We start from the raw sequence: 18512 nt of genomic DNA, 5'->3' as shown, positions 1-18512 counted from the left end.
CAGTCAGGCACAATTCCAGGCATCCGGGTTACAGCAGAGAACTAGGCCAAGCACCACCCCTTGTGTAGCTTATATTCGGATTCAGAAGTCACCCAGACTGATGCTTGGGTTCTGGCCTTGCCGCTGTATTAATTGATCCCCCTGAGCTTTGGTTTCCCTATCTGCAAAATGGACACAGTGATACGTACTTCATAAGGCTATTGTGACAAATAATTTAAGTGACACTTGATTTCAGGTCTGACACGTGGAAGGCCCTCAGTAAATGACAGCCAGCATTATCCCCAAGAGTGGGTTACGGGGAGAAGGGCTACTGAAGCTGATGGAAGACGGGGAATCACGAGACGTGGAGGAGTCAGACAAGACGTCTTAGCAGGAGCAGGAGGCAGGGTCGCTCCTAAAGGATGGCCAGGGCGTACAGAGGTCCTTTTAAAGATGGGTGTCCTGGGGCGCCTGGGTGGCGCAGTCGGTTGGGCGTCCGACTTCAGCCAGGTCACGGTCTCGCGGTCCGGGAGTTCGAGCCCCGCGTCGGGCTCTGGGCTGATGGCTCAGAGCCTGGAGCCCGTTTCCGATTCTGTGTCTCCCTCTCTCTCCGCCCCTCCCCCGCTCATGCTCTGTCTCTCTCTGTCCCAAAAAGAAATAAACGTTGAAAAAAAAAATTTAAAAAAATAAATAAATAAATAAAGATGGGTGTCCTGAGGAATGTGGGGGCGGGAAGTGAGGCAGTCGTGGGCCAGTGGGAACCCTCCCCCCCTGATTTGGGGACCATATTGCCCCAAACCAAGGGTCAGGACACACATGATCTGGCAAAGAAGCTCTGTGTTTCTTCCCGATGCGAGAAGCAGTCTGAGAATTCTGGGAATTAGGGAGATTTCTTGTATTTTATGAGGATCTGAGACATAACATTTAACACCGGGTCTGTCTCTTGACAGTCTGAAAAGTAGAACCCCAATAGAGCTGAACAAACTGGGGGGTGAGATTGGGGGAGCGCAGGTGGGACCAGGGTGCGGGCCCCTCCAAGGCCAAACAGATAACCTGGATCTGATGACGTAGGGACAAGGCACATGATGCAGTGAGGATTCCTGTTGCTAGCGACAGAGGTCACGCTGGCCCTCTTAAGCAGACAGGGACTGGGGGGCCTTCCCAGGTTCAAGGGGCTGGGGGCGATGACAACCAGACTTGGAACGCTGGGAGGCACCAAGTCAGCCCCTGAGGGTCCCGAGCAGGAAGTGGAGTCAGTCATCTGCCATCCCAGGTGGGAGGTCTGATTGGCCACACCGGGTCACACGCCCCTCCTCGGCCAGCAGAGGACCCTGCGTAGGAAGGGCCCCTCTTCACCTCTCATCACAGAAGGTGAGGTGCTACATCCCATCAGTGGAGTATCAGCGGGAGCCCTCCCCCCCCCCACCAAATCAGGAAAGGAACTTGGATATCCAACAGCCCAAATTCTTACAAATGGTTACAACCATGGAAGCTTCTGGAGGGGCCGTAGGATGAAAGCGATAATTATGGAATGCCGACCTCACCCTGGGGTTCGAGAAGAGCCAGGCACCAAGGAGACGAATTGGAAGGCTGCTGGAATACCTCAGGGGGGTGTGGGCGCCATGGGTCTGGAGAGGAAAAGGCAGATGTGGAGGCATCTGTGGGGCTTAACTTACCAGAGGCCTCGGGAATCCTCTGTGAATGCTGAGAGGTACCCTGACTCTCAGGGGCTTAGCACACAGCTGTCAGAGCTCTAGAGGGTCACATGGTCCCAGGCAGACATTCAGACGTCCCCATGCTGATCACCAAGAAGGATCACGGGGCTCAAGCGGGACGTGGTGAGCCATTAGCCATGCCGGCTGTAGAGACAGAAGTCCTGCGGGTGGCAAGTGGACCACGTGTTTGTTATGTGGGGCCCTCCAGAATGCCTCCATTCTTCAGAGGGAGAGACTGAGGCCCAGAGAGGCAGGAACTTGTCCCAGGCCACAAGCCAGTGAGCAGCAGGGCTGAGATAAAGCCCAAGTCAGGGGACTCCCAGGCTACTGGCCTTTCCAGTAGCAGCCCTCGAACCTCGAGTGGACTGGACAGAAATAATAACCCCGACTGAGTTTCATTTGACACCGCAGAAGACATATGCAGGGATGTCGCAGCAAGGGCCTCAGGCCAGCGCGTTCCCCTTTCTCTCCTCCTTCTGTGGCCCAGACAGCAAATGGAAGGGATTTTTATATTCTTGACAACATCCCCTTGGAACATACCAGAAGGCCAGGGGTAGGGAGTCTCTGTTGAGATGACCCCTGGTCTATCAGACGTTCAGGCCTCTGGGCCAAGAAGCAGAGGGCTGGGGCGCCTGGGTGGCTCAGTTGGTTAAGCATCTGAATCTTGGTTTCCACTCAGGTCATGATCTGGTGGTTCTCAAGTTCGAGCCCCGCATGGGGCTCCGTGCTGACAGTGTGAAGCCTGCTTGGGATTCTCATTCTCTCTCTCTCTTTCCCTCTCCTTCTTCCTCTCTCTCTCTGCCCCTCCCCTGCACGCTCTCTCTGCCTCTCTCGAAATAAATACATAAATTAAAAAAAAAAAAAAAAAGCAGAGCTCCTGACCTTGCCTAGGCTTCACCTCAGGGTCGTCCATGCCCCCATCCCTCTCCGGGCTGCACCCATTTGGGGTGGGTGTCCACCAGGGCCCTCTCTGTGGCAGGGCCTCTGGGGAGCGGCACCAGGCTCACAGAAGGAGGCCTGCTTGGGGCCAAGAAACGGGGAGCCCCTGCAGAGCCTGTGTGGTCGACCCCACGGAGCTCCCCCACCTTCCAGGAGAGCGGGGCTCTGTGGCAGGGAGGAGAAGGCCAGGCCCCCGTGCTCCTGCTGACGGCCTCGAGAGGGTGTGAGCACCCTCTTTTGGTTTTCTGCCTGAACGAGAAATGTGTTTTTCTATTCATTCAAAGCTACGTCTTTCCCCGCAGTTTGCACAGATGCCGTCTTCTGTTTTGTACTTTTTTGTATTTTTCATGTATTTTTGCCATTTCTGTTACATTTCCAGCGGTTCACGGGTTTCTGCCCACATCCTCCTTCCCTACAGTGGGACACTGGGGCGTGATGGGGGACTGGGATGCTGGAGACCTCTTTCCTCTGCGGCCTCTCCCCCACGCCCTCCCCCATCACACTTAAGGCCTGGGAGACCAGGAAGCTTGCTCCTTGGGCTGGGGGGCCCTCCCCGACCTCCCTCCGGCTCCTGGGCTCCCTGAGTATGACATAGCTCTTACTCTGCCGTGACTGCCTGGCCCATCTGGGTCCCGCTGCAGCCCATTCTCCTGTGTTAAACCATCAATGGCTCCCCTTGCCATGGGGTAGAGTCCAGACTCTTTCCCAAGGCCAGCAGCTTCCTAAACCATCTGGTCTGGGCCTTCCTCTGAGGCCTTGTCTCTCTCTGCTTACTTGGCTTTCCCAAATATACCCGGACCTTTCAGGTGCTTGTCCTTCTGTGTCTTCAGCATTCCCCAGGCTGTCCCTGGCTGTGTGCTCTCAGTCCTTTGGATCTTCGGCACCTCCTCTGGGAAGGCCTTCCTGATTGCAGGGTCTCTAGTTCTGGTCTCTCCTCTGTGCTCCCATAGCTTCCCCTCCCCACCCCCACATTCCCCCCGCCAAAGCACAGGGGCACCAATTGGTTCTTTGTCTTGTCTCCCCCAGTAGGTTAATAACAGCCAAGGGCAGAAACCCACCCCCAGGACATCCCATCAGAGTTCTCAGGCACAGTAGGTTTGGAGTTTTCCTACCTTCTGTATGTGTTTTAGCACAGGGGGTTTTAAAAGGGGCCAGTAATCAGGAAACTGCAGAGACAAGCATTAGGCCCCTCCCCAGCACACACACACACACACACACACACTCACTCACTGGTCAACATCTTCTATCCCAGACTCAGGGAGCCTCTTGTCTCTTCTCATGGAGTCTGTAAATGGATACCGCCTAGGATCGTGGACAAGGGAGGCCCCATCACCTGTCTTCCTGGAGCCTGGGAGAACTGTGTCTCCCAGAACTGAAATACCAGAAGCGACAGGATTCCTTACTGCCCTTCCCCACACAAATCCCCTGCCCCCCAGAGCCTCTCCCCCCTCCTCTGTGGGCACACACGCATACACACGTGCAAAGCGCCAAGGATCTTAACTGGAAAAGTCAGCCAACCCTTCTCATCTTGAGAAACACAAAGATAAAAGAAGAGAAGGAAAAAAATCAAAACAGGAAGTCATGAAGTTAGGAGGCTTTCTGAGGTCCTGCCATGAACTTGTCTGTGTCTGGATGAACTTTAAAGCGTCCACAACCCTTATCCCGCACTCTGCCCTTTGACTCTGGGTCTACCCCTGACGCTCAGCCCCAGATGTGATCTCTCAAGGTCATAAGAGCAGAAGTATCCAGAATTATCTCCCAGCCTAGGGACAGGAGGGAGCATTTGTCTATTCCCTGGGTGATATTTCTAGGTGCTGAGGATGGGAAGGGGAGTCGGGGTGAGGGAACAGCATGAGCAAAGGCCCAGCGGTGGGAAATAAGGTGACAGTCATTCACCCAGCTTGAATTCTTAAATTTTTTTTTTTTCAACGTTTATTTATTTTTGGGACAGAGAGAGACAGAGCATGAACGGGGGAGGGGCAGAGAGAGAGGGAGACACAGAATCGGAAACAGGCTCCAGGCTCTGAGCCATCAGCCCAGAGCCTGACGCGGGGCTCGAACTCAGGGACCGCGAGATCGTGACCTGGCTGAAGTCGGACGCTTAACCGACTGCGCCACCCAGGCGCCCCACCCAGCTTGAATTCTTGCTATGAGCTGGGCACTGAATGAGGCCCCAGACATGCCTTTATCCAGGTCACTGACCTCGTGGTGCTCATAGCCTGGTGGCAAGGATGAACCAGGAACAAAGGCCATCTAGGCAGCGGGAGCATTGGAGGCGGGGACGTGGAGGTGTGTGTATCAGCCTGGTGTGGCACCAGCAGCGGGGTGAGGGAATCTGTCAGAGCAGGACCAAGCTGGGACTATAGCAATGGCTTTTATGTCTGAATGAGTTGGGCTTTTCGAGTCTAGGCAATAGGGAGCCATTGAAACTTATGGAGCAGGGGAGTCGTGGCAGCAGAGCCGGACTCTAGGCGAGATTTTGTAAGATGAATTGGCAAGAGAACTGAAGAGGGTAGACACTAGAGGCAAGCAGACAAATCGGGGTCCCACCTCAGGAATCTCACAGAACCGTCCTGGAAGCTCTAATGTGAATTAAAGCCCTCCGCCCAAAATAGATCTCCTAGCAGACTGCCTGAGAATCTGAAAAGCCGGAGAGTGCCCCTGTGGGCCAGACGGCTTTCTCTAAAAGGTTCCTGTCAGTGTGCACATAGGTGACCGGCAAGATAATGGGACTGACCCATTATTTCCCAGTGTCGTCCTTAGAAGGCTTTCGCTTATTGGATTAACTGGCCGCGGAGATCAGGGCCCTGAAGTGTGGGACGTGAGACCAGTGCATTCTGATTGGGATGGAGACAGGGAAGGAGGAGAGTCAGAGGCCTGGACGGAAACGGCCACGTGGGTTGTGTGTGCATGCGTGTGTAAACGTGTGTGTGCACGCAAGCGTGTTGGGGACTGTCACTAGCAAATTAGGGGAGCACCCACACTTTGGATGAAGGGCCCACAGTGTTCGGAGCAAGAGACACCCCGTTTGCCCCCACCGGAAGGGCCATGGTGGCAGTCAGAGCTCTGAACCTGCCCAGACTTGTCCTGGCTGTCACTTCCGGGTGTGGTGACCAGGGACAACTTTCCTTCTTTGTCCAGCCGCACTTCTCCGGGCAATATTCATTAAGTACCTGTATGTGTAACTGCTTTGTGAGGCGTGAAGGGCTGGGAGTTGGGAGCAAGGCTTCCTTCGGGCCCAGGGCCAGGACACAGGGGGCCTGACATTTGCCCAAGGCCTTGAGGAGAAGGACTACGCTTCCCATTTTCCGATGACCCTCTCTTATTTAATACCAACTTACATCTGGAGGAGAGAGAGCAGAGAAGACTGCAGGCAGCCGAATTGGGGGGGTCTGGGAGGCATGGGACAGCACATGGCAGAGGGAGTGTGATGACTGACTGGGTGCCCTGCCCAAAGATGGCTCCCCCACCAAAGCTTGGGATTCCTCTGTTAGACCACCCATCCCCTGGCTCAGCATGCTCCATGCCCTGGGCCCCCCTTTATTTATTTTTTTAATGTTCATTTATTTTTGAGAGAGAGAGAGAGAGAGAGAGAGAGCACATAGGGGAGGGGCAGAGAGAGGGAGACAGCGGATCCCAAGCGGGCTCCACGCTGACCGAGAGCCCTATGTGGGGCTCGAACTCACGAATGGTGAGATCATGACCTGAGCCGAAGTCGGACGCTTAACCGACTGAGCCACCCAGGCGCCCCAGGGCCCTCCTTTAAATCACCCATCGCCTGATGTGACTGTTACCTTCCTATTTGCTTTATCTGTGCTTTCTGCAGATGAGCCTATAGTAAGTGTGCGGTGATGTTCTTTGATTTCGTGGCGTCCTTACCACAGCCCCTGCATCCCCAGGGTAACTTTGGGAAACTCTCAGGTAACTCTGACAGCCCAGCGGCCTCTGACCCGGTCTCAGAATGCATGCCTGTTACCATTGTTCCCTGAAGCCCCGGCAGAATATGGAACCCCTACGGTCGCAGTTCCCAAACTTGTTGCCCATTGGAACGCTTGGGGATCTTTAAAAAATACTGATGCCTGGCTCCCCCATCCCAGTCATTGTGATGAAATCGATAGGGGTGCAACCTGGGCATTAGGATTTTTTTTTAACTTCCCAGGAGATTCTAAAATATAACCATGTTTGAGCATCACTAGGGAGAGGGGAGAGACTTAAGTGAGGGAAGTGGGGGAGGGGTCTTCGAGAGCAGATTCAAGGGGATTCACAACAGAGTTGCCAGCCAGCCCCTCCTGAGAAGGTCACGAGAAACTCTAAGGTCCTACTTCCGATCTGTGACCACTTTTGTCCCTGATTAGCAAATGTCTCACCTACGGTCTGAAACAGGAGGCAGCAGAACGGAGGTGGCCTCAAGGCAGATAACGCTAAGTGCACACTCTTATCCCCGTGCCTCCCAGCTCCTCACCTCCAGCAAGTCAGTTCAAGAGCTCAGTTTTCTTATCCCTAAAGTGGATTGTTAGGGGAGGGTTAGAAGCATTTGATAAAACTCGGCAGGGTTGTTACGAGATTTAAATAAAACGGTGTACGTAAATTGCTCAGCACAAGGCTTAGGGCTTAGCAAGCCCTTGTCGAATGATCTGTTATTACCGTCCTTGTCATCATTAGTGTTGCCGTCCCACGTCTTTCTGACAGCAGACTGTGTGACTCTCTGTTCTGTCCGGGTACCGGAGGCAAGGCGCTCTGGTTACAGGCCAGCCTTGCTTCATACAGTAAAAAGTGCAGCCACGAAAAATCATAATGAGCGATAGCCCAGTGGGGTAGGACTCTGGGAAGCCCAGAGAGGCCAGGGGCCATGTTCAGGGTCACTCAGCGGGTGAAGTGAGTGCCCGAACTGGGCCTGGAAACCCTACCTCCTGCTCCAAGTCTGTCCTTGAAGCCGCGCTGAGCTGATCCCCCAGGTAAGAAATGTTTTGCTTCTGTGTACAGAATTCAGCTTTGCAGCAATGGGAAACTCTAAGAGGCTAAAGCTGCAATGCAGGTTGTTTTGAAAGTATCTTGTGGTCCAGTCAGTTCACTGAGTTCATATAAGAGCCTGGAGGGAGGCCCAGAGCCCCTGCAGCTCCCCCTGGGCAGCCCTTCCAAGGGAGCGCCTGGCCCTCCACGGCCCGCATGGACGCTGTGCCCTCTGCAACCTGCTTTCAGTTAAATAGGCAGTGTTATTCCATTTCGGGGAGTTTGTTTCCCCCAAAAACATTTGTGGGGTAACAAAGGAGTAGAGAAGTCTGTGTGAGCAAACATATTTATGTTCCACAAGCCGTGTAAATCTGGGAGACACGAGTCTGTGTCTCACTTCTGGAAGACCTATGTGGTCACAACCAGAGGGAAATACTTTTCAGTCAAAGTTACGGAGCATGTCGGTGTGTGCTTTTAATAACGTCTATCTTTTTGATAAAAATTGTAAATGTCCTGGGGAAGAATTGGAAACCACGAATGTGCAACTAGCCAGACATTGCCACTATTAACATCTTGATGGATTTTCTTACAGACTACGTGGGGTCTTTTGTTTGTTTGTCTTTAATTTTTTAAATTTATGTATTTATTTTGAGAGAGAGAGAGAGAGAGAGAGCACGTGCAGGGAAGGGGCAGAGAGAGAGGGAGAGAGAGAATCCCAAGAAGGCTCCCCACCATTAGCACAGAGCCTGCTGTGCGGCTCGAACCCACAAACTGCGAGATCGTGACCTGAGCCGAAACCAACTGTTGGGAACTTAACTGACTGAGCCATCCAGGTGCCCCAGACTGGGTGTTTTTTTGTTTGTTTGTTTGTTTGTTTGTTTGTTTTTAGTTTTTTTAATGTGTATTTATTTTTGAGAGAGACAGAGATAGAATGCGAGTGGGTTAGGGGCAGAGAGAGAGGGAGACACAGAATCCGAAGCAGGCTCCAGGCTCCGAGCTGTCAGCACGGAGCCCGACGCGGGGCTCGAACTCACGAGCTGTGAGCTCATGACCTGAGCTAAAGTCAGATGCTCAACTGACTGAGCCACCCAGGTGCCCCACTATGTGTTTTTTAATAGATGGGGAGAACTCTATGGGTATAACTTGCTTCTGACTGTTTCACTAGCCATTAGTTCTTGAGAAATTCCCAAGTCATTAAATATTCTTTGAAAATACGATTTTCAGTGACCTCATAATATTCTGTAATGTTGGTGTCCTATAACTCCTTTGGGCAGTGCCCCACCGTTGGGGACTGATTATACTGTTTGCTATGATGAATAACCATGCGGTGAACGTCTTGGCGTGCTTGGCTGCTGATTTTCCTGGGATGAGTTCCCAAAGTGGAGTTATTGGCCAAAGGCTATGAACCTTTCAAAAGTCTTTGCGAGACTAGGTCAAATGCACCTGCAGGAAGGTTGCCCTACTTCACACCCCCTTCCACTGCACAGAGAGGCCTGTGTGCCAGCCCCTACTAACTCTGTCTTTTGGTCAATGAGGTATATTTGAGACACGACCCGCCGCCCCCCCCAGAACCTGGCTCCTCCTTGAAAAGACTCAGGGTGTATGGCAGCCACCACCCCACATTTGATGTTGAAGGTCTGTCTCCGTGCAGGGGCTGGATTTGTTCTTTGAGGCTTCCGGGATAAGGTCCGCACCAACGGCATGAAGATTTCCCTAGTGATTATAGGATTAGAGACTCCAAGGAACGGACTTCCCCTCCTCACCCCAGGGAGCAAGGTCTGTGCCTCAGTTCTGTTGAGGCTGAAGCGCTCTTTGAGGTTCAAAGACCAGACGGCAGGTTAGACCCCTACCACGGGGGCAGTTCTGTGAACTGACCATCTCCACAGTGATGCTGACATTATGAAACACTGAAAAGCCTTGACTCTGCTCCTTAGACGCTTTCTGAACCTCCGCTCCCTCAGCTGTAAAAGGTGTTATGTGAGGATAAAATTTGATCTCAGGAGGGGTCACCGTTAGCATCAGTGTGTCAGGATGAGAGTGTAGAAGGCAGTGTGGTGTGGCAGTTACTAACCAGACCTGCGTTGGGTCTCAAGTCGTCCCCCCCACCCCCCGCATACAGAAATGGGAACAGGGGGCGCCTTGGGGGCTCGATCGGTTAGGTGACTTCGGCTCAGGTCACGATTTCACAGTCTGTGACTTCACAGACATTGGAACAGAAAACAGCGGCGTTTGGGGGGGGGGGTCTGGGGTGGGGATTGTTCCCATGTAAGAAAAAACCCAACAGAACCAGCTTCCTTTGGAACGCCTAGTGTGTGCATTTTATTTATTTGGGCTTTAATTTTTATGTCCATCGGAGTGATAATTGTCCAGAGTTCATAAAGCCCAGGGCTACTTTGAGGTCTAGGGTACAAGTGGCTTGTATCGGCTTGTGAGAGCCCGTTGCCACGCCGATTGGTCAACATGGCCGTTATTAAAAACCAAGTTATGCAAACTTGCAATTAAATAAATTATATCAGAAACAGAGGTACTGAATGTTAATAACTCATTACTCCCTGGTTACTTTACCACTCTCTGTGCTCTTGAGGAGACTTGTGTCTATTATACGTACATGGTAGAAAGCTTACGTAATTGGTCTGTTGTGAGGCTTTTCCGACTCTACTTTTGGTGACATCACCCTGGTAGATTACAATTAGCGTAGTGGGAATATTTTTGCCACTGGGATTGGCAAATGCTCCAAACCAGGGCCTTTTTCCCTCGGAGAACCAGTTAAACAGTTACCAGCACACGACTGCCTGTAACCAATCCCTCTCCCCCTTTGCTACACACCCCGAGGGGAACTCTGTTCCTTGCTTTTAGCTGTTTCTTTTTGCACTTATCCCCCTATTTCTTAATTATATGCTTTCACTGCCTTGTCTGGATTTTTTTAAATCTTAGACATTGTGTGTTGACTTCCTATTATGGAATTTGAGGGTCTGGCTCTCTTCCAGCTCAGTCTCCCCTCTTACTACACACACACACACACACACACACACACACACAGACACGCACTTTCCCTACCTCTGTGCCCCCAGTATGTTATAGTGTAACTCTTGTTTAAATAAATATTCAGGATTTATGTTATTACAACTATGTAAATGTTGTACATAAATCATTATCACTATGATTTACATTCGCTTTCTTATACAGCCTTCTTCCTGGGGTTAATAATTGTGTTTTTTAATTTACTTGATTTCTCCACAGAACAATGGTTTTCAGACATTTTTTCTTAGCAGTGGAACTCGTGTTGCAAACAAAATGTTATGTAGAACCCTATGATATAAACAGGAAAAGCAGGGTTGCCAGGTCGAAAGTGGGGGGATCTTCCCTTGAGGGCTGCTATTATGTGCAGCCAACCAGGTCACACACTGCACAACCCTAGGGGGTCACCGTTCACATAAGCAACAATGTGATTTAGTCCTGACAGTCGTAATTCCCCACCCCACTGGGGAATGTGTCCATTGTGTAAGGCGAGGTCCACCTGGGGTGTACATTACATCAGGATTATTCTCAGCTTTAAAAAGACGAATTGCTTTCCCAGTGCAGGGCTCTGACCTCGCCCCATTCTCAGTGGACTCTGGCGATGCCGCTTAACCTGTCCGTCCGGTGCATCACCCGCACAGGCTGCTGGCCAGGAGCTGCTTTTAGCTGATGGCCACCTATCGACTGATTCGGTGCCCCTCAGATTTGCCTGGGCTGGGCTGGGCGCCAAAAGCTTAATGCAGAAGATTTGCTCGGGGACCGCTCAGATGCAGCCTTTGGGATCAGATGTAAGGGACGGCTCTGTCAGAGGGGGCTGTGAGCTGTGGGAGCAGAGAGCGCAGTGCCTGTCTGCCCTTAGAGGTCAGACTGCACGAGGGGAGTTGGCCAAAATGAGCAGAGTGGGCTTCGAAAAGCTTAGCCTTGAGGGTTACCCCTCGGCAGGAACCCCTGATTGGCCTTCCGCCGGGTAAACTCGTGTGAGTTGCTTAAGCTCTCTGGGCCTGAAGGTCCTCATACCTGAATCACAGGGTGTGTGAGAGCCAAAAGAAGATCATGTGTAACCCAGACCAAAGCCATGGTCACATGTGGCTCAGTCTCTGCTTAGAGTCTCGTTTTAAAGAAATAGTCCGACAGCCCAAAAGTCATTGAAATGGGCTTTCCAGCTCTAACTGCATCCCCCCATAAAATGGCAAAGGGGACCATTTGAGCTGGTGGTGGTACACCCCAGACCCTTTTCGTCCATTCTGTAATTTTCCCACAATGCACAATGTCAGTGGAGCTCTCCAGAGTACCCCTCGGGTGCTGTTTTCCTCTCTCTCTTTCTCCACCATTGCCACTTTCTCTTGGGTCTGTTTTTTCTCTACCCGTCTCACCGTTGCCGTGTCACAAAAAACCCAGCTGATCTGGAAATGAGCCGATGGAGATTCAGACAGGAAGTGGGTGGGGAGAGGTCATAGCAGGACACATGCTCTGAAATAACCCCACCGTACTGGTGAGGCAGAGGGCACGCGAGCAGAGGCTTTACAAAAATGGACTGTCTTCTTCGTTATTCAGTGGAGGAACCTAAAGCAGGGAGGTATGACCTGCCTAAGGTGCCTCTGAGGACCTAACCACTCTTAGCCAATGGGCGGTGACTGGGAAGATCCTTCCTATTTCCTCCGATGCCCCAAAAATCTAGCATTAAAAAGCCTGGGGATGGAAACACAGCTTCTGCCTGTCATTTTCCTTCCCTTCATTAAACGGACTTCCCTTCCCTTCCCTCCCCCCGACCTTCCATCTTTTGTCGAATCAATTCCCTTTGAAGGATGTCTTTCAGGTTATATACCTAGCATACAGTGCGTGCCAGGCTTGTAAGGAGCTGGACAATCAGAGACAAGAGACAGGTACTGTCCTCAGTTGCTCACGGACAAATAGAAGCAGGCTGCAACGGCGCATGACGGTGCCTGTAATAGAAGGAAGCACAGAATGCAATGAGCACATAGAGGAGGAGCTCTTAACCCATTCAGGGATCAGGGCGGACTTCCTGGAGGAGGTGTCATTATCTAATCTGCATGAGAATACTACTACCGTCATATATTGAGCATTCACTATGATGATAATCTACACGCCAAGCACTTCGCTAGGCGTTAGCTCATTCGGTCTTCATAAAAGGCTAAGAGGCAGGTGTTACTGCCCTCATTTCAGAAATGAGGAAACTGAAGCTCAGAGAACTTCACTGACTCTCCCAAGGCCACGTACCTGAAAAGTAGCAGAGCTGTAATTCAAACACAGGCCTGTGTGACTCCATAGAGTATGCTTTGAACCACAGGGCACTGGGTACAGGTGTTTAAGATACGCACTGAACAAGCATCCACATCTGGGAGCGGCACTGGTCACATCGTAGGCAGAGTAACTTATACGATAGTGTTTAGGTGGACCCAGAGACTCGGGCCTCTTTGCTGACTCCTGGAGCAGCAGGAAGGAGCCTCCTGCTGACCCTGGCGCCTCCCTAGAGGGCAGGGGGGGAGTATGGGCACTGGGGGGAGTATGAGAGCACATGCCCCGTGGCTGGATGTGTGGACTGCCACGCCTGCTGCCCTCTAGGCTCTGGTTGTTCAGGTGAACAGGAGCATCTTAACTTGAAACTTTCACTTGGGGAAGGGGTACCTTTTCCTAAGTTGCACAGGGGCGTGGTATGGACCAAGGGTGTATCACTCTTCTGTGTCCCCTGCCCCATTACCATTCAGGGTTGGGGAGGACACAGCCACAGAACAATTTGGACCAACCTGGTGCAGAAATGCAGAGGTGAATAAGATAGTGGGTAGGTCCTCGAGGACCTTCCAGTCCAGTTTAGAAGCCCAGAATAAAGGCTCTCCTCTCAGGACCACCCTAGGCCCATCAAACTAATCCCCTGCTCTCTCTCTCTCTTCCTCCTCGGCAGACGGGCAGGATTGAACCCAACTACCCCAAGGTCTGTGGTCACCAAGGCAACGTGCTGGACATCAAGTGGAACCCATTCATTGACAACATCATTGCCTCGTGCTCAGAGGACACGTCGGTGAGCAGGAAGGGGCCTCCCCCCTGCTTCCTCCTGGAGGCCTCCCTTCCTAAACTCCTCTCTTTCTCCGTCTTTGCCCTTCTTCTGTCTTCTTTGTCACCCTTCCAGCCAGCCGCGGGGTGGGGAGGGAGCTAGGGAAAAGACGAAGAGAGCGAACCCACGGACCGTTTGGCACATCTTGTGCTTTGAGTGTGATTTCCTTTGGAGGTGTCGATTTTGTAGGTGAGAATTGAAACAAGGAGTTTAGGTACGTGATTCGGCACTCGTCGGTGGTCTCAAAAGGAGACCTTCCTCCCTGTGTGTGGTCTCCCTCCTGCCCACCCTGGGCTGGGAAGGACGCAGCTGGAGCTGGTGGGGCGGGAGGGCTCAGTGGTCGGTGCGCCAGGCACTGGGCTGGGCGGGAGAGGGGGGCCAGTGGGGGAGCCGTCCAGCCTTCTCGTCCGGGTGCAGAGAGCCCACAGAGGGGTGCGGCGACCCCAGCCAGCTCCGTCCCTGCCTGCTGAGGTGTTGGCGACAGTCATCAGCCGTGGGGGGAGCAAACACGCTGAAAGTGGGGGCTGCCTCCTACGGAGCTCCTCCTCTCAGTCTGAGCTGGAGTGTGTGTGGTGAGTCCTCCTGTGTGACAGGGGCACTGCCGCCCCCAAAGTGAGGGCCGGGAAGGTCACACAACTAGGAAGCCGAGGAGCAGTCCTCTAAGAGCTGGCTGGACAGCCCGTGCTCTCCCCACTCAACCAAGTGACGTCATGACACGAGTCCACACCGTCCGAGCTGGAAGCCTCTGCCTGCCCCCCACCCCGCCCCGGTGTCCCGTGTCTCACCAGGGCAGCCAGCTGGGAAAGAGAGGAGCAGTGACCAGCTTGACCCGGGGAGGGACAGACAGGCCAGGGCTCTCGGAGCCCTGGCTCCACCTCTGGTCCAAGCTTCTGCCTGACTCAGCGGGAGGGAGGAAGGGTCGCTCGCCCTGACGGCCCTGCCCGGTTCTAGCTCAGCACCTTCTTGCTCTGTGAGTCAGGTGCCTTTTGCTCCAGGAGCCCGGCCAATAAACCAGCTCTCCACGCCCCGTGTCAGGAAAAGCATCAGGCCCCGGCCCCGACCACACCAGCCGAGCGGCCCTCTTCAGTGTCGCACGCACTGACCGAAGGACCGCAGTGTGCCCGCCGTGCTCCCGGGTGCTGCCCTTCAAAGGGAGCTCGGCTGTGGGATCCCACGGGCCGGGACTGCCAGCTGGGTGACCAAGGGCGTGTGACTTACCCTCTCTGAGCCTCAGCTTTGCTCCTCTGGGAAACGGCAAGAGTCATCCGTGCCTCTGGCAGCCGCTGTGAGGGGGAAAGGAGGTCTGTGCCCAGCATATGCCTGCTGGTCTCTGTGCCGCTCCGGAAACATCACCAGCAGAAGGGTGCCACTCGCTGGAGTGCAAGGCAGAATGGAGTCAGAGCGCTAGGCACACGGGGAGGCGGGATTCGTTTTGCCGGAAGGGCAGGCAGGGGACAGGGAGTTAGGGAAAGCTAACTGCAGGCAGAGAAGGGGCTGAAGGAGGCCCGGGGAGAAGGCACAGGCCTGCGGGCAGGGGCGGGGGGTGGGGGGGGGGGGGCGCATAGTCCCCTGGCCACTGTAACAAAACACCAGACTGAGTGGCTTGTAAAGTGAGTCACTTGCTCACAGTTCTGGAGCTCAGGTCCGAGATCAGGTGCCAGCGTGGTCAGGGAAGGGCCCACTTTTCCTTGTAGGCCCACATGGCAGACGGGGCTGGGGTCCCTCTGGAGGCTCTGAAAAGGGCACTAATCCCACTTTTGAGGGCTCCACCCTTATGAGTTAGTCACATCCCAGAGGCCCTGAGTCCGCATACTGTCAGCTGAGGGGGTAGGATTTCAACATGAGTAGGGGACGCTGTGCACCCCAGGGATCAGGGAAGGGGAGCTGGCGGGCCGGAGGGCTCACGGCTGGCTCTGTAGAGGAGGCCCCCCCTCCCGGAGCCAAACAAGCCCTGGAATGTGGCTTGGCCACCCCAACGCTGGAGTAGCCCCTCCCGCAGAAGGTTCCTGAGGCCCGAGGGGAAGCACCGAGTCCAAGGTCATGCAGGGAGGCGGGGCACAGGCGGGGGCCAGAGCCCAGGTCTCCGGACTCCCAGGCAGCACTCCTCAGCACCTCACCAACAGTCTTAGGTTTACAGATGAGGAAACTGAGGCTCAGCGCCGCGAAGGCTGGCAGTTCAGATCCGTCAAACACTCAGCGTTGACATCTCGGTGTCTTGTCTGAGCAGGCCCCGTACCGGGAACCCTCCGAGGGCACACGGAGGGGCGGCATCCTCCGCAGGTCCTGGGATGTGCGGGGGAGGAGCCCGCAGCTCCCAAGGTCAGGTGAGGAGGCCAGTCAGACCTGCCTCCATCAAAGCGCCTCGAGGGGCAAGACACCCTTCCTCAACCCACTCCGGCCCAAATGATCAACTTCCTGGCACACCAGACGTGACATCCAGAACCAGGGTTAGGAGGTCAGTCAGCAGACCTACTAAGTGCCAGGCGCTGTGCTACTCACGGGGGGCTAGGGAGGGGACCCGCCGGCAAGGGCTAGAGAGGAGCTGTTCGAAGCAGATCCAGACCATGTCTCCAGGCGGTGCCTGCCCACCTCTTCTCACCCCTCCACTGCCCTCTGCTTGTCTCTCAGAACGTCCAGAGGACACTGAAGGGAGCCAGCAAGCCCTCCCAGCTCCGTAGCTCCTTTCCCATATGCCCCATCCCTGAAAATCCTCCAGTGAAATCCATCCCCTACGCCCCGACCCTCCCCCAGGGAGAGAGGAGGGCCTCGGGAGTCTGACCCCGTCCCGCCAGAGGTCCAGTGGAACATACCCAGGCCCTTTCCCGAGGGGCTCCCGTCCTGAGGGAGAGATAGGGGCCATAACTCTCCCTGGCATCTGGCAGAATCCAGTTCTTTCCGCCGCTGGGTGATGTCACCTATTGTTGAACGGCTGTGCTTTTTATAGCTTCTGCTGCAGCTCGGGAGGGTGGCTGGCAGGCGGCGGGGAAGGGCTCTATGGGTTTCCAGCCTCGTGCTCCTAGCCTTCCCAGAGGGCCAGCAGCTGCAGAGAGAGGGAGAGGTTTCTGACATCTCAAGGAGAGGGAAAGGGTGGTCCCGGGGAGGGGCGGGGTGGGGGAGAGGGAGGCAGGCCCCTCTCCCGGGCGGGCTGAGCTCAGCAGCTTCCCTCTGCCTTCTCTTCCTCTGCTCCTTTTTCCAAAGGCTGCCCTCCCTCCCCACCCCCACCCTCAGAGAGGATGCCCCTCTCCCAAGGCACTGTGAGTGGGATGGGGCAGGATATCAGCCCTGCGGGGAAGCAGCCAGAAGCCACCCACCACCCTGCCCTTCCACACACACACACACACCACCCTCTAGAGAACCAACACTTCTTGGAGCTAGAAGGGAGCAACATACCCCTTTCAGAGATGGAAGGACAGGCACCCTGAGAGAGGTCGATGGCCTGGCTGAGGCCTCACCGCAGACCTGCCACTCAGGCTCAGGAGTCCATAGGCCTGGGTTCAAATCCTGGTTCTGCCCCTTCCCAGACCTGTGACTTTGGACCAGTTTCTTTTAACTCTCTGCACACAAGTTGCCCCCTGTAAAATGGAGATCATACTGGGCTCAGCATCAGAATGAAATACACCATGGTTCGTGTTTCTTGTCTACTGAGAACTCTCTCTAGAGCCCCTGGGGCAACCAGAGAGCTGGAGTCAGAGACCCAGTGCTCTTTCCATGTCGTTCTTTGCTCGCTGGGCCCCCAAATAGGCCTTCTGTCACTGGTTTCCGGGTAAAGATGAAGCTGAATGGTGAACCTCAAAATCCAAGAGAGAAATCCCCCCACCCCTTCCAAACCAGGATTTCAGGGGTGATTTCGCATCTACCCAGCTCACCAGCAGCTGGCGTAAGGGCTCCGCCAGGTCAGGGGATGACTCATGACTCGTTGCTGAACCTGCTGATGATGTGATAGCAAAGCTTCTGGGCTTCTAGGATTCTTCCATTGCCTCATTCATTCAACAGGTATGTGCCAGGCACCATTCCTGGCGCTGAAAACAAAGATGGTGACAGGGGATCCTACCCCTGCATGGAGGAGTCGACCATCCAGTGGGATGGCCTGGCAGGTTGTCTGGGCCCTGGCACTGGGGAGCTGCTCTCTTTTTCGGAATCGATAAGCAGAAGGACAAACCGTGTCCTCTCTAAGGTGTCAGATTCAGTCCAGGCGAGAAGGAAGGAATGGGGGAAGCCGCTGAGGTCAGAGCGTGGATTTGAACAGAGCTTGTTAGACTGCAGAGCTCTCCCTTTGTTCGCCAGCCGCCCCCTCCCCAGGCACAGGGACACTTGGTTTTGTAACTTTATTAACCATCCTTATCAGCCGTCTCCCGTTAGCCTTGTCTGCCCTGCCTGCTGTCTCCCCCACAAAACTGTGAGCTGCTGAGATGAAGGACACCCTCTCCTGCCCCGTATCTGGTGTGTGTGACATAGGGAGCCATGGAACATATTTGGTTGCATTGAATGTAGCTGAGTTAAACAGGGCTCTGAGCCAGGGACCTGAAAAGGGGCGCAGCTGGCTTGCTAGAGAGAGTGTTTTGCCACCTTTCTCCACCCCTTCCTTCCAGAAATCCGGTTGTCTGCCCTTACCAGGTTTCCTGTTGAATGGAAGTAACTTTCCAGAGCAACCTCTGAGCCGATCCGCAGCCCTCCTCCCCCACGCGTCGGCTCTTTGCTTCAAACAAACCCCTTGAAGACCAAGGGGTTGGAATTCCTTTTCCAGCGGCTTAGGCCCACTGTGAACTCCAGCTCCTCCTCTGAGCTCCCATGGCACAGGGTGCCAGCTATGTGCTATAGCAGGAGACCCAGCGTCTCGCCCC

General features: G+C 54.1%; 1 protein-coding gene across 1 annotated transcript in view; it reads left to right on the top strand.

Moving 5' to 3' along the window:
• Positions 1-18512, top strand: part of CORO2B (coronin 2B) — a 135373-nt gene that overhangs the window by 98378 nt on the left and 18483 nt on the right. Inside the window, exon 3 of the mRNA XM_030317841.1 lies at positions 13522-13638. Coding sequence (XP_030173701.1) covers positions 13522-13638 — 117 coding nt within the window. The remainder of the gene's footprint in view (positions 1-13521; positions 13639-18512) is intronic.

The sequence above is a fragment of the Lynx canadensis genome, chromosome B3 (genome assembly GCF_007474595.2).
Source record: "Lynx canadensis isolate LIC74 chromosome B3, mLynCan4.pri.v2, whole genome shotgun sequence".
NCBI classification, from domain to species: Eukaryota; Metazoa; Chordata; class Mammalia; order Carnivora; family Felidae; genus Lynx; species Lynx canadensis.
The sequence above is the reverse complement of the archived record's forward strand: the minus strand, read 5'-3'. Positions and strand labels throughout refer to the sequence as shown.